This window comes from Mycosarcoma maydis, chromosome 1 (genome assembly GCF_000328475.2).
Source record: "Mycosarcoma maydis chromosome 1, whole genome shotgun sequence".
Classification (NCBI taxonomy): Eukaryota; Fungi; Basidiomycota; class Ustilaginomycetes; order Ustilaginales; genus Mycosarcoma; species Mycosarcoma maydis.
The window spans coordinates 235,202-250,694 of NC_026478.1; the positions used below are offsets into that span (position 1 = coordinate 235,202).

At 53.1% G+C, this 15,493-nt stretch overlaps 6 protein-coding genes across 6 annotated transcripts; 5 read left to right on the plus strand and 1 right to left on the minus strand.

Annotated features, from left to right (window-relative positions):
- Positions 1 to 1,684: 1,684 nt before the first annotated feature.
- Positions 1,685 to 2,773, plus strand: UMAG_00096 (putative zinc transporter II; the record flags this gene model as incomplete). The annotated part of the gene is made up of 1 exon (XM_011387758.1): positions 1,685 to 2,773. The coding sequence occupies one exon, from the start codon at positions 1,685 to 1,687 to the stop codon at positions 2,771 to 2,773; it is 1,089 nt and encodes a 362-aa protein (XP_011386060.1).
- A 571-nt stretch (positions 2,774 to 3,344) lies between these two features.
- Positions 3,345 to 5,123, minus strand: UMAG_00097 (uncharacterized protein; the record flags this gene model as incomplete). Its single annotated transcript, XM_011387759.1, has 1 exon — positions 3,345 to 5,123. The coding sequence occupies one exon, from the start codon at positions 5,121 to 5,123 to the stop codon at positions 3,345 to 3,347; it is 1,779 nt and encodes a 592-aa protein (XP_011386061.1).
- A 991-nt stretch (positions 5,124 to 6,114) lies between these two features.
- On the plus strand, positions 6,115 to 7,692 carry UMAG_00098 (uncharacterized protein; the record flags this gene model as incomplete). Its single annotated transcript, XM_011387760.1, has 1 exon — positions 6,115 to 7,692. The coding sequence occupies one exon, from the start codon at positions 6,115 to 6,117 to the stop codon at positions 7,690 to 7,692; it is 1,578 nt and encodes a 525-aa protein (XP_011386062.1).
- An 868-nt stretch (positions 7,693 to 8,560) lies between these two features.
- Positions 8,561 to 10,609, plus strand: UMAG_00099 (uncharacterized protein; the record flags this gene model as incomplete). Its single annotated transcript, XM_011387761.1, has 1 exon — positions 8,561 to 10,609. The coding sequence occupies one exon, from the start codon at positions 8,561 to 8,563 to the stop codon at positions 10,607 to 10,609; it is 2,049 nt and encodes a 682-aa protein (XP_011386063.1).
- Positions 10,610 to 10,959: 350 nt separating this feature from the next.
- On the plus strand, positions 10,960 to 11,907 carry UMAG_10022 (uncharacterized protein; the record flags this gene model as incomplete). The annotated part of the gene is made up of 1 exon (XM_011388310.1): positions 10,960 to 11,907. One exon carries the CDS (start codon positions 10,960 to 10,962, stop codon positions 11,905 to 11,907), a length of 948 nt encoding a protein of 315 aa, XP_011386612.1.
- A 580-nt stretch (positions 11,908 to 12,487) lies between these two features.
- Positions 12,488 to 15,085, plus strand: UMAG_00101 (DNA-directed DNA polymerase eta; the record flags this gene model as incomplete). The annotated part of the gene is made up of 1 exon (XM_011387762.1): positions 12,488 to 15,085. One exon carries the CDS (start codon positions 12,488 to 12,490, stop codon positions 15,083 to 15,085), a length of 2,598 nt encoding a protein of 865 aa, XP_011386064.1.
- Positions 15,086 to 15,493: the final 408 nt, after the last annotated feature.

Here is a 15,493-nt window from a genome sequence, read left to right on the forward strand (position 1 = left end):
TTTGTTTTTGTTTTTGTTTTGTTTTTTTCCTTTTAGGGTGCCTCAGTTTTTGATCCACGATTCGGAGGTGAGGCGCGCACTGTCAGACAGTCACGATTCTTAACTTGACTGGCGTGCATCTTCCTCAATACAAGTCAAGATTCGTCAATGCGCACCAGTGAAGCTATTTCGGTTTCGTGATGACCAGGCTTCTCCGACAGTTATTCTCGAACATGTAAGTTTTCAGGCACACAATGTGTCCCAGAGAGGTGGCAATGGATCAATCAGTGAAGCCTTCTGCATTCGTGATTCGTGATTTGCGTACTCGTCCACCGTCGCACTAAAAAGAGAAGATTTACGATTGTCGAGTCGCTGAAGAAAATACGTTGGACCAAGTTGACGCGTTTGTGGTTGCTGCAAAGCTAAGCATGTACGATGTACGTTGCAAAAAAAAGCTTGAAAATACAGTGACGTGAGCAGCAGCTGGTTGGTTTCCACCCACGTTTCCCCACCAACCCCGCCGCCGCATGTGGTCTGCGTAACTGGAGAGGTCCTCCTTTTCCAACAATCGTGAATTCGTTTTTTTTTCTGGACCCACAGCTGCATTTAGAATTGTGAATGTCTTGGATATTGTGCAGCTCGTTCGAATGGACCAACTGTCTGTTCTGTCTATTTACGCTCGTCGCCGCCTGAACAGCAGCGGTTTCTGACCGAGGACGCACCGTCTAAATACGCTGCGGTGCGAAAAGATCTACACAACAGTCACATGAGTACAGATCGATAGCGTTCAAAGACTGACAGTATCAAGGTCGTCGAAGGCTCAAAAGTATGATGCGTTATAACGAATCGCGAATGTCCATTGCATCAGCGCTCGTTTTAAGCGACGTAGTTCGGGCTTTCTCGACCATCGCAGCGGTTAACCAACGGCAATCTTGACTGAGACTGGGACCAGCACGGGAACCCGATAGATTCTAGAAAGGCAAGGTATCCGTGTATGGCAAGATGCTAGCCGTACTATAGTTTCATGCAGGCATACAGAAACTCACAACTGCAAGGGTCGTCAAACCAGAAAACTTTCCACCAGCTTTCTTCCCCATCCTCCTCCTTGATTTACGTGACTCTCTTCGCCATACACATGGTTCACGCTCTACATCTCAACACTCGTGCCTCGTGCCTCGTACCTCGAGCCTCCCTTCCGCATCTTCTTCCGTGCTGTTTTCATTGATTTGGCCTCCGTCTGCATCCCCGAACCTGCCGAAGTGACCACCGCGGCCCGCAGCATTTGCCATCGGCTCCTTTCTCACTTGGCCGACGGCGTATTGCCATTGCTCCCTGTTCAGCCGGCCATTCGCAAGGTTTCAAGCTATAGCATTCAACCTGCCGTTGCTGCAGCCGAGTGTTACCTTGCCAGTCTGCCGTGCTCTGCACTTCACCCTCGTCTCACGATTCAAGAACGACTCGCTAAACAAAACTCATTCATCGTTCCTGAATCCCTCTGCCCTCCACGAGCCTCGCCTTGCCTCTACGTGCTTGTATTCAAACTCAGATTCGTCCTCTTTGTTTCTTATCGCCACACTTTTTTCTCTTTCCTTTCTGCCATCCCTTTACCTAGAGAGATATAAGCACTCAGCCGTCTTGACAACGACCTCTACCCTCCCCCTTCCACACCCACTCTGTTCGGCCCTTTCCCTGTTACTTTTTCATCATGGCTGACGAAATTCAGTGCACTGGTCCCGTCGACAACGGCAGTGGATCGATCGGTCTGCGTATCGGTGCCATCTTTATCATTTGGGCATCGTCCACGGCCTTGACCCTTTTCCCTATCGTTACACGTCGTATTCCGCGACTCTCCATCAACCGCGAAGCTTTCGATTTTGCCAAATACTTCGGTTCTGGTGTCATTATCGCCACTGCTTTCATCCATCTCTTAGCACCTGCCGCGAGTGATGAGGAGCTCGGATCGCCATGTCTTAGCAGCGATTTCCAGAACTATCCCTTCGCTTTTGCATTTGCCATGATCGCCATGTTCGCTGTTTTTGTCGTCGAGGTGCTCGCCTTCCGGGTTGGAAGCCAATACGCCAATAAGCTCGCCTACGACTCCCATGCTGGTGGTCACCATCACGCCATGGAGCATGGCGGCAACCCCAACCTCGCTCAAGAAGAACAGCACAACCACAACGCAATCAAGTCAGTCTCTTCGGACGACGTTGAAAACGCTGCTGCTGTTCCTGGTGCCGACTCAGCCGCCGAGGCCAAAATGGTCGCTGACTCGAGTTCAACCGCTTCTACCAAACTTGATCTCACTACCCAAGCATCTGAAATCCTCGGCGTCATGATCCTAGAGTTTGGCGTCGTGTTCCATTCGATCATCATCGGTATCACCCTCGGCACCACCTCCGACTTTACCGTCCTCTTTATCGTCATCATTTTCCACCAAATGTTCGAGGGTCTCGGTCTGGGTACCCGTCTCGCATTCCTTCCTCTCGGCATGAAGTCGTGGATTCCAACACTGGGAGCTATCCTCTACGGTCTCGTCACTCCCATCGGTATCGCTATTGGTCTCGGTGTACGTCACACTTACAACGGCGACTCGGCCACCGCCGCCTACGTCACCGGTATCTTTGACTCGGTCTCGGCGGGTATCCTCCTCTACACGGGTACTGTTGAACTGCTTGCACACGAGTTCATCTTCAACGACAAGATGCGCAACGCGCCTCTCAAGAAGGTTGTCATCAGCATTCTCGAGATGCTCACCGGCGCTGGTCTCATGGCGCTGCTCGGACGATGGGCATGAGCGTTTTCTTTCTGTCTTTCTGCTTCGCCCTCGCTTCGGACCTCGATTCTTTCCTCTCTACAGAGCATATTCCCGGACATCATTGTCTTAATTCTCACACAAAATTGAGGGAGAAGCATTTATGATTATCTTGCACGCATCAGTCGTGAGTCTTCACGCTGTAATTCCATCTTACTTTGGCATTCGAGCTTAATGAGCTGCTGCAGCCAAACGGAACAAGCGTGACATAAACAAGTGTGTGATTGTTTGAGTAACATTTGCGACGTACGGCGAACCTTGATCTTGGTATGTTTGCAGTATGCAAACAGAAGGCACTGTAACTTGCGCAACGTTCAGCACATTCGAATGTCGCAGTTATGCATGGAAGCTGCATCGCAACCTCTGCAATATGAACTTTTCCTCCACACTAATTCATGAATCGTGACGAATCACGAATGTTGCTCTCGGATTATTCCACACATGTCTTCATGCCAGTATGACGACTCTAATTCGAGCTAGATACAAAGATGTGACGAATGTTTACCTGGAGCAAGATGAAAGATACAGTAGTTTCGCCATGAACATCATGAATCTAGGATGCCCATGCCGCCCTCGCCCTGTCTTTGCGCCACAGCACATGGGCACCTCGTCTCGGACCCATGAGGTAGCCTTTGTCGAGCTCGATCTGCATCGAAGTAGCACCGGTCCCGCCGACTTGCACATTATCAAACACTCTCTTGAGTCTGCGGACCGCGCTCGGCCACGCAAAGACGACGATCTGCTTCAGGCTCCTTCCGAGTCGCTCGTCACTCCGCGGCCACGTCCTCAAGAGATGCAGGGCCTCTATGAAATCGTGCATGTCGCTTTCCAGCTGGAACACATCGCCTTGTTCCGCTCCCCTCCTTATATCCGCTTCCGCAGTCCGCGCCTCGGCCAACCCTTCGTCATCCTCATTCTCAAACGTCGGAAGCTGCGTAGGGCTCCATGTGTCCTGTCCATTTTGAAACGCCGGTCCACGCCGCCTCGTGACGAGTCGCAACTCTAACCTCTCTAGCAACGGCAACGTGGTCCGTAATTCCCTAGCTGTTGCTGCATCCATTCCAAACACCAGTAACTCGAGCTCTTTCAAATCCTCAAACGTTGGCAAGCTCAGATAAGGGATCGTCGTCAGCTCGGTACACAAGCGCACCGGCTGTGGTCCCTTCTCAAGTCTTGAGACTGTCCCCATATGTAATGCCCCCATACTGAACAGGTCCAAACTTAGTTCTTCCAATCGAGGACTGGCTAAGAGCATCTGTTCGATGCCTACCGAGAGACGTCCATGATCCGATAGAGCTGAAGGGCAATAACCGGAGGCGTCGAATTCGGATGATCCAATTTGAAGTTTGCGGACGTACTTGCCCAAAGTCGGATTGAGCAAGGCAAGTGTGACGCGGAACGAGCGGAATGAGGCAGGTGTATGCAGTGAAACGCTGTGGTAGAGTTTCGGGATGATGAGGTTGTAGTACCGTCTCGAGAGGAGAAGCACGTTCGTTGGACAGGATCGAGGTTCGTTTGGAGAGAGACTGGGACAGGCAGCAAGGGTGAGGATGTATGAGACAATTTCCTCGGGAAATTGGTGTAGCACGCTGTTGGCTGTCATGGTGTCGACTGTTGACAATGTCGGATACGAGGCTGCGGTTGAGTGTGCGTTTGAACAGTCCGTGTGTGATGAATAGAACGGTGAAAAGTAGTAGCTGGCCTGCGGATTGTATAGAACGGGTGTATCATCTTGGAGTCCAGCTCTGCAGAGGATATCCGTGGCCCAAAAAGCAATCCTTTTCAGCGCGTGACCGACTCGCGTATCTAACGCTTCACGAGTGATAACGGTGACCAAGCTCGAGATTTCCGGATACACGGGCACCTCGATCCTTCTCTGCGGATCGGTCACGGCAATCCAGTCCCTTCTCTGTACCGAACCCAGCCGACTGGTGCCGCTGTCCGCTCTTGTACCTGTGGTAGAGTGACCCGTTGCAGAACCAAGGCCAGGTCGGGTTCTATTCCCAAACGCTCCAAGCCCACTGTTGCTGCTACCACCGATGTGGGTACCACTATCAGGAATATTTGTCCCACCTATCCCGCCTCCATTCCACAACGTTCTGGGAATGATCGGCGTGCCAGATGGCCAGGCTGTCGACCCCAACAACAGCATATTAGCGTGCGATGCTGCAGTTCTCGATGCTAGTCTTGCCTGTAGTCGAACGCTGAACCAATCATAGAGTTGCTTGACAAAGTTTCGGACGCCCAAGTAGATGAGTCGGGAGATGGTGAGGGCGGCTACCGCGTCGAGAAGCAGGTAGGAGACCGACAGTGTGAGCACGGGAAACCACATACGTGCGCTAGGTCGGGGGACTTTCTTAAGCCAGTTGAGTCGGATGAGGGAAAGAAGTGACTCTTGAATTCGGCGAGCAGCGAGGGTGATGAAGATGTATCTAGAATGAGTGTGGGTAATGATATTGTTGGGGTCAATGCTGGCCATGCTAGGGTGCGTCAGCTACGCTAGTAGTAGGTGGAGTTCTTGCCGTGTAGCTGTGTAGGCCACTTAGCCATGTGCGCTGTTTCACATATTACGGCGAGGATCAGAAGAAAACAACCGTGATGGAACGATGGGATCACGAAAGAAGTGATGCTGTGTGGGCGAGTAATAAATGACGGCAGAAGATGAGATGAGCACAAGATAAGATTCACGATTGGCCCACCAAATCTACCTGGAAGCCTCTCTGCTCTTTGTGCCTCGTCCCAGCGACCCTGCATAAGACGGACACCGATGGTTGCCACCCTTTCACCCATGAACCCTTCAAGACAGCTGCTGGACAGCGCCGCTTCAAGCTGACAGTCATGAGTCGCCGCCGTTCGCCCGCGAGCGTGCACCACTAACTGAATCCGAATCGAATCTTTGTCCCGACTTTATCCTAACTTATGCAGAAATCCGCAAAGCTCCACTCGTCACTCACACTCTCTTTCGTACGTAAGTGCTGAGGTGTGAGATCGTAAACTTTCACAGAGCTTGATTGCGAACGTGGGACACGGTACATGCGACACGGACGCGAAAAATATCACGTATGGTGAATGCGTTCCTGGCTGTCGGTAAGTCCGATCCGTGCTGAACCCTGCTTTGTTTGCCTTCGGCATCTGTAATCGTGAATACATGAGGTTCCATGATTAAATTTACAAGCGTGAAGGTGCAGCGGAGTGCAAATGATCTGCTTTGCTCGCCATCAAGCTGTCCTTCGTATCTTCTTCCATCGCTTCCCGACTGTTTGGTGTCGTGTCTGACGGCCAACATATCGAGAATGTGGCGCGTATCATCACTATTGTCGAGGATGGCGATTTCACCGACAACGCTGCTGGTCAGCAGCTTCATGCTGACATCGTTTCCCACAGCCTTAGCACACGGTCATCATTCACATGGCCCCGCAGACAACTCGATACCCATCGATAATATTCTCTGGATTCACATCGGTGTCCAGACTTTTGCATGGTTCTTCCTTTTCCCTTTAGCCATGGTGCTTGGCATGGTGCGACATCGACTGCATGTGCCTGTCGCTATCACCTCGCTCGCGCTCACTGTCGGAGGCTACTTTCTCGGTCATGGACACGGCGGTCGATCCTTCCCGCATACTGCTCATGGCACTATGGCATCGCTGCTCGTCTTTTACCTTGCTGTGCAGACATTTCTCGGCGTCTACCTCAAGCTGCATCTGCAATGGCGGCCCGAAAAGTGGATTCGACCCACGCTCGTCACCATCCACGGCATCCTCGGTAAGAGCTTTCCTATCGTCGGCTGGGTGCAGATGGTGTTCGGTCTCTCCACTCTCCAATCCTGGTGCTTCGGTGGGCATCTTGGCCAATGCCTTGCCCACTACATTATGGGCTCCGCCTTTCAAGCCTATGCAGCCATCCTGGTAATCATGATGAAAGCAGGCGGTGACTGGCTGCAGCGACGCGGTCAGAGTCAAGAATGGTTTGATTCGTGGGTCATCATGCTATGGGGCATCGTCAACACATTCACCGAGCATCATGGTGGACCATGGACGCACAAGGACTTGCAACACACACTCATGGGCGTTCTGTGGTGGGCCGGCGGTGCTGTAGGAATCTGGCTCAGCCGAGGGGGTAGACGAAATGTCTTCCCATCCATCATCATCATCTTAACCGGTTGGGCGATGAGTGCCCACTCGCAAGCGCTGATGATTTCAACCATGATCCACTCGCTTTTCGGATACACGCTTATGGGTGCGGGTATTGCCAGGATGGTCGAGGTCTGCTTTGTCTTACAAGATCGTCCTACTGGAGCTACTGTCGAATCACCAAACGTGCCTACAGCGAGCAACGAAGCGGTCAACGGAAGCTGGTACCCCATTCGAGCGTTCCAGTATCTTCCGCCTTATCTGCTAGTAGCGTCAGGCGTTCTTTTCATGTCGGCGACGGACGAAGAGCTGCGATGGGCTGATTCACAAGGCGTCGATCATGCTACATGGGGACTGATTGATTTTAGCGCCTCCATGCTCATGTTCCTGTGGATCAACGTGCTTGTTGATCTATATGTGGGGTATGGAGGCCAGTACGGTGCTGCGAGGAAGAACGCGGCACAGGCAAGAGGTGAGGATAGCGAAGCACAGGCGAGCACGTCGCTGTATTCGCGCCTCAGCCTGGGAAACGGTCATGGCAATGGTGGTGCAGGGCACAGCTCGTCACGCGCAACAGCGACAGAGCAACACGAGCTCGGCGGCTTGACTTCAAAGCGAACACTGCTTAGCGGTGAGGATGATGAGGCGGAGGCAAGCCATGTATTGTTCGATGAAGAGGATGAGGATCCGTTCGAGGAGAAGGAGCGCGACGACTACGAGAGCACCGGCAGTGGCAGCAGCAGTGTCGTTCGCAGTCGCATTCACATCTAAGCTCATTCACCTCCTCCGACCGGAACTTGTTGTTTTGTGCAAGAATTTTTTTTGCCATCTTGCTTAGCTTTTTGCTTCTATAAGAACCAGAGATTCGTGATTCACGATTGGTTAAACTCACGATTTGTTGTTGCTTGCGGGGCGAGGAGTTGGAACATATCGGCGATGTATTAATATTTTAGCTTCAATCGGGAGATGCATTATCAAAACGTGCTCCCGTTTTTTCAGCTTTCAAATTCAAACAAGCTACGAAGGTGAATCTCCAGACGTGAAACACGAAAGAGTCTGAGTCGTGAGTGACGCAAACTGCTGCCTGTAGGAAAAGAAAACGCACCGACCAAGCTACACACAAATTTAATTTTGGGCCGTGCTTTCTCTCTCTCTCTCTCTCTCTCTCTCTCAAAAATCGAGCCAATGAACGCTGCTCACTCACGAACACACCACAGACACGCACGAGCTGGAGGAATACGGAGTTCTTGGCTATCTTCAAGATCATCGATTTGTGATTGCCTCTCGTCACGTCTTACGTTCACTGCATCTTCTCTCGCTGCGATCCAATTTAAGGCGAACACCGATTCAAGACTCCGTTGGCTTACTCACACCAGGCATTGTCCTCGCACGTTTCGATCAATTGAGTAGCTCGAATCGGATATCGAGCTAGATTGCAAGCCGCCTGCCTACCTTTCACCAATCTCGGGCCAAATCGCACGTTCTTTCAACGCCGTCCACGAGGTTTATATCAGAGGCGCGTAAAAGTAGCACATCTCCGTCCTGCTAATTTCAGCAGATACGCCTCTGCATACGCGGAAGAACCCTTAAGGCTTGTTTGAAAAGGCGAGGCCGTGTCGTAGCGCTTCCCACTGCAAACATGGCTGCACCGTCGTCTAGAACGGCCGAATCGGGTAGTGGCAGCAGCGTCGCCAGCTCAACTGCGCCAGCTCCCACAGCGAATGCGCCGGCAACAACATCGCCACAACACCCCCATCACCATCACCACCATCATCACCATCATCACCATCACGCTCACCACATCACCGACCCAGCACGACGCAAAAAGAAGCATCTACCTGCCCAGCTAGCCCAACTCCAGCTCGAAAACGAAGACGACGAAGCTAACAATTTTATCTCTTCTTCTCGTGACGCTTCCGAAGAGGATAACGATGATCAGGAAGAGACCTTCGACGACGATGCATCGATTGCTTCGCTTCGTCATCACCATCAGGGACCCAGTTCGGCAACTGTACCCATATCTTCGTCGCTCTCATCCATCCCGCCCAACGATAGAGATCAGGCCCTGATCGACTCGGCAGCTCTGCATCAGCCTTCCAAGCTGCAATATCAACTTAAGCCCACTGCTTTGGTTGACGACAAGACACCCGCTAGCTCTAGCCCGCCACGTGTTGCTGCAGCGCAAACGGTCGCACCTTTAGCGAGCGCAAGACCTGGTCAGCCTGCGGTTCAGCATGGTTTTGTCTCTCCCTCCTCGGTGCAACAGCAATCCTCCACAACGGCGGAGCGCAGGAGGGAGGTCTCTTCGGACGATGATGAGAGGTACACCAGGCCTTCAGTTGGCACGACGCTTGCAAACGCCAGTGCCGCACTTTCCCGGAGCTCTTCTGCCGAGCTTTTGCCCAAAGTTGTCGCTGCGCAGAGACATGTAGGCACAGCCGATAGTGCCGCAGGTCTCAACCTTGGCACTCTCCCGGCTCCTGCTGTTGGTGGTGCCACCGCGACCTCACAGCCTTTGACCACCGTTAAGCCGCAAAAAAAGGCCACTGATCCGTTCTCGGCTGCCGCTTCCTCTGGCATCGTGGATGCTCTTCCGGCTGCTGCTATGGCTGCTACCCCCAATGCACGACAGGCTAGCGATGGCACAGCTGCCCCCACTCTGGATCCTTCGGTGCTTGGTCAGTCGGCTGTTGCTTCCAAGCGCAAGGCTTCAGGCTCTCATCACGCTTCGCACGCCGCGGCCCGCCGAGCCGAGCTCAAAGACGGAGCCGATGACGAAGCGAGCAATAACACTGACGGAGGCACCCCTTACGATGGCGATGTCGAATATGCTGCCCGTACGCCCGTCTCGAGCCAGGTTGCAATCGGTACACCCACTCCAGCATCCTCTCAGCGCGAGGGAGCAAACAAACCGACGACTGTACCGAACATCTCTGCCACCAAGAGCACCGCACCAGGCCCTGTCCGTTCGCGCAGCTACATCCAGACGATGAACAGCCGCCACGCAGATTGCCATCCGGAGGGCGACGATCTTGAAGAAGGGGGCTTCCAACCCTCCTCGATCCCCTCTGCTGAAGAGATCCAAGCCTGGGTACACCAAGCCATCTTCAACCCGGATCCTCAGCGCGACTATTCGATCAATCCGCCTCCCAAGCGATACGATAGCGAAGGTCGAGAGCGGCCCATCCGTATCTACGCAGATGGCGTCTACGACCTCTTCCACTATGCGCATGCTCTGCAACTGCGTCAAGCCAAACTGTCGTTCCCTTCTGTTCATCTCATCGTTGGAGTAGTCAGCAGCTTTTCGTGCGGAAAGCATAAGAACAAGCCCGTGTTGACGAGCCAGGAGCGCTACGAATGTGTGCGCAACTGCAGGTGGGTAGACGAGGTGCTAGAGGACGCGCCATGGGTCGTCGATCAGAATCTGATCGATACGCTCGAGATTGACTATATTGCACACGACGATTTACCGTACTCGGGGATTGGTATGGAAGACATTTATGCCTTTGTCAAGAGGCAGGGTAGGTTCCTGCCTACAAGGCGGACGGACGGTGTGTCAACCTCGGAGCTGCTGGGAAGGATCGTGGATGTGTACAGGGAAGGTAGCCTAGACGGAAAGCTCGTCAAGATCGGGCTGGAGGATCTGACTTCGACACATGCGATGCACCCTCACCACCAAGCCGATTGATCTGGCTGCGACCCGGGAGCTGCGAAGGCAAGCACGTACATTCCTGTCTAATTGATTCTTACCATGTACACTGACCTTGTATCTTGGCGATTGTGTGATCATGTAGGTGTGTCTGATCGTTTGTGCCTCTGAAGGGGGCTGATGAGGTCTAGATACAGTTACAGAGTCTGGTCCCGATTTTACGAAGGCGGACAAGGCGGACAAGGCGGACAAGGCGGAGAATTTCGCGAAGCTGAGTGTGGAGTGGAGGTCGATTCATAAAACGCGGTACGATCGCTTCTTATCCTTCACGACCGACACATCCATACCGACCACTTACACAACTCGTGGCTCTATCCGCCAGTCTTGCGATGTACCACCCAACTCGCGGTGGCGCTCGTGGCGGAGCTGCCGAATTCAGCTGGGACAAAGTCAAACAATCCAAACATCGCGAGTTCTACCTCGGCAATTCGGTCGCTGCCCCTACTGGACGCTGGCAAGACGGTCGTGACATCAACTGGTACAACAAAGACGTAGCCTCCTCTTCCACCTCTGTAGCCGATGAGCGCAGAGAGGAGCTCCGAAGAATCAAAGAGGCCGAGACCGCTGAACTGTATGCGAAGCTAGGACGTGCCCCTCCTTCTGCAACCGCCGGAGCGACCGCGGTAGTGGGAGAGAGATTGGCACGCGGTTCCGATGGGCTCGGGAGAAAAGCAGGAACAGGCGCAAATACCGAAGTTCTAGATAAGGATAGGAAGAAGTGGGGTACAACAGGTCGTGAGGAAGCCGTCTCGGAAGCGGATGAGAAGCTGGCAAGAAAGTTCGCGAAGGATGAGGTGAGGAGGCGTCGAGCTGCGGAAGTCAAAGATGATAGGCACGGGGAGGATCGAGGGAAAGCGCAAAGTGATGATCGTTGTCGTCATTCAAGCCGATCCCATCATGAAGATGAAGCTCGGGACGGACATCGCCGACATCGTCACCGTGACGGCTCGTCCCGGCACCGAGACGGCAACCGTGAAGGAAGTTCGAGCAAGCAACATCTACATGCAGACGGTGGCCATGACGAGAGATCGTCAAGAAGGCATCGGAGTCATCAAAATGATCGGAGCAGTAGAAGCAGAAGTAGGAGCAGATCACCGGAATCTCTGAGCCGGCATCGGTCCAGACATCATGATGAAAGGCGCCACAAACGAAGAGGTTCTCCATCAGGGGCTGGACGCGGCCACCGAGGTGAAGATGAGAAGCATCATCACGCCCCGCATTCTCGACGGTACCATGACGGAGAAGGTAGGCCACATCGAATGCATCGTGACGAGTAACCAAGATGCGGTCATCCAATACTCCTGCCATCAACATGCTTTTCACACTCAATAAAAGCTCACCGCTTGTATAGCCATCGTTTTAGGAGGGACACAAAATCGCATCGTACGATTATGCTTTGGAGACTTGCTTGTTTCTTCTTTGATTCGGTCAGGAATGTGTATGCTTGATTCTATGCTCGGGGCGTGCCCTGTGGTTCGTAACATCATCGCTGAACGAGGAGGCAATGAACAGGCCTGGCATTCCTGACTGATTGACAAGTCGTGCAGATTCACGATTGCCTTTGACACCACAAGACGCGTTTGAGTTTGAAGGCGCGCTCTGCAACCGTAAGTTTTTGTTTCTTCGGGCTGAGCCTCCACACGATCCAGCCCAAGGACCCTGAACTGAAACCATCATCTTGTCGACCTCAGTGTGGGTGCCACCTACGTATCTCTGCCGGCCTCTCACCCATCTTCTACTAGACGTCGCGCCGATCAGAGGCATTCGGGTTCGCGGCTGGTCTCGTCATGCCGTTATAGGACTCCTTGCAGCATATAGGACTTGCCTTGCTCCGTTTCAACCTGATGCACGCACAAGATGTCATCTCCAACAAAGACTGCATGCAAATTTGACAGCCTTGCACCAACTGGCGTCGAAGCTTTTGCCTCATCATCAGGAGCCTCTTCAGATATGTCAGCCAAGTTTGAGACCACTACTCACAAGGAGCACCTGTTGCCCAATCTTCCCACAGAAGAGGTTCACAGCAGTCTGACAGACCGAGCCCCCTCCCTCAAAGCGCCGGAACCAACGCAACAGTCCGTCCCCTCACATACGAACCTCGAGACTGCAGTGCACAGCTCTGGTCCACCACCATGGCCTACCATCACATACAAGCATCTTCTTTCTGCTGGCACGCTCAACCCCACCAATCCCCTCCGTGTTGTGGCGCACTGCGATGTAGATGCGGCCTATGCTCAATTCGAAGCCTCACGTCTTGGCCTCGATGCCACCGTCGTGCCGATAGCTGTGCAGCAGTGGCAAGGCCTCATTGCGGTTAACTATCCAGCTCGTGACGCTGGCGTTTCGCGTTTTGAAAGTATCCCGGAAGCTCTCAAGAAATGCCCCGATCTGCATCTCGTCCACGTAGCCACCTATGCACACGGAAGCAACAAGCCAGATTACCATCCGGATCCGAAACCGGAAACGCATAAAGTCAGTCTCGATCATTACCGTAGAGAGAGCACCAAGATCCTCACCATCTTCAAAAGGACTTGCCCACACGGAGCGGTGGAGAAGGCAAGCATCGATGAGTCGTATTTTGACCTTACCATCGAAGTTCGCAAGCTGCTGATCCAGCGATTTCCGCATTTGGCCCATCCGCCTCCGGATGACCCAGTGACAGGAGCGAAAGGGATGGATCAGCCGTTGCCCCCACCGCCACGCCTGGGACTGAAACAATGGAAGCAGCTTGGGTATGTAGTGCCGAAGACGGGCGATGTAGGCAAGGCAATGGGGATTGGTAGGCCGGAGAAAGCGGTGGCGAAAAGAGCACTCTTGGTGGATGCGCCTATCGGAGCTGGAATCGTATCGGAACTGCTACCCGAGCTGCCGAGCGCCAATACGTCACAAGCAGCCGACCACAGCGCCCAAGCTGCTCAAGGCCAGTCGACAGGCAAACAACCACCGCCATCATGGGGCTCCGACCAAGATCACCTCACCGACCCTTCATCAAGTCAGCAAGACGACCTCGACTCGGAAGCCGCGCTCTGGGATCACATTGAATACGGCGAGACCACGTGGACCGATGTAGCTCTCGCTCTCGGCGCTGAACTCATGAACCGCGTACGACAAAATGTTCTTGACGAACTCGGATACACCACGTCAGCAGGCATCGGATCGAATAAGACGCTCTCCAAGCTCTGTTCGTCTTGGCGCAAGCCCAACGGTCAAACCATCATGCGTCCGTGTTCGGTTGCCAACTTTTTCTCTTCTTTGCCCTTCCAAAAGATTCGATTCCTCGGTGGGAAGCTAGGTAATGCGATGGGCGCCGAGTGGAACTCAGCGACTGTGTCGGATCTGTGGGGAGTGGGGCTGGACGAGATGCAGGCCAAGTTCGGGGAAGAAGCTCGGTGGGTGTACAACGTGCTTCGCGGGATCGATTATAGCGAGGTGCGGGAGCGGGTGAATAACCAGACCATGCTGGCGAGCAAATCTGTCCGACCCGCGATCACAAAGCCGGAAGAAGCAACGCACTGGCTGGACATCCTCTCTACCGAACTAGCCATCAGGCTCAGGGAGGCAAGGGAAGAGCGGCGCAATCTTTGGCCAAAGACGTTGGTGCTGCGGTACATTCGAGCTGGCTCAGTGCCACGCAGCCGCCAGACAGCGTTTCCATTCACCAACCCGAACAACCAAGACGATCTGGCCAAGGTGATTCTCAAAAAAGGACAGAAGTTATGGGAAGAGAGCCTTGGGGATGCCCTTGGTTTGGGGCTAGGATCGTCGGGCTTTGGAGAGGCCAAGGTGTTGACGATCGCGTTGGGTTTTGGAAGCTTAGCTGAGGGCGAAGCTGGTCAGCAAGGTATTGCTGGCTTTCTCGGGACGGCTAGTGGGAGCACAGCGACAGCATCGACATTTCCATTGCCAGCAGCACTAGCAGAAGGGCCTGAAATTACGAGACTCGCAGCAGAAGTTGACTCGGAGGAACATTCGTCCCCAAAGAAGAAAAGGAAACGCAATCGTTTGGATGTCATGTTTGAGACTCAAAGCAAACAACTACAGTCGCAAGCGTCGCATTCCAAGCAAAAAGAGGGTCCGACGAAAGACAATCGTGATGACGATACAGAGCAACCCAGGGTCGACATTGACGAAGAAGCTGGCGTCAAGGTCGTCGAAGCTGCATCAGGACCGCAAGCCGATCAAGAAGACGATCCACATTGGCGGTGTCCCGATTGCTCGCACCTGATCCAGGCACCATCGGGATCGGCGTGGTTCGAGAAGCCATATCTGGTAGAAAAGCTCAAGGATGAACATCTTGATTGGCACTTTGCCGTTACTCTGTCGCAAGCACCCCAGGTAGCCGACAGTGCTGGTGCATCGGCATCGCAACGACCCGCTACAACTACAGCTAAGGCTACAGCTGCAGGTACGAGCAAGAAGAAACGAGCGCTGGACAAATTTTTTGCCCGTCGATAGAGAATAACGAATGGCATGCCAGAAGAGTTGCGACGTCCCAAGATCCAATCTATGCGTGATTCAATCGTGAATTTAGGGGTTGCACCCTGCTTTTTTAATCTTTCTTCGCGCGTTGCAAAGCGATTTGGTTTTCCAACTCCGCCGGTTTGCTGTGGCTTTGCTGTCACCCGAATTTATCGATGACTCTTCGGCTCTGCATTTTAACGTCGAATCTCAAATCGTGAATGACTGTTGCTGCCAATCATCAGGTAGATTGACCAATATATGTGTATTAAGCTGCTAAGGGATTAGCGTCGATCATCCACTTGATACTCTTAGACAACCACATGCAAACGACATATGATCGTTGCAAGCGAATCATGACCATGATAGGCTAGATCGTCGATCGGCAGGTTCTGTGTGTCCTGA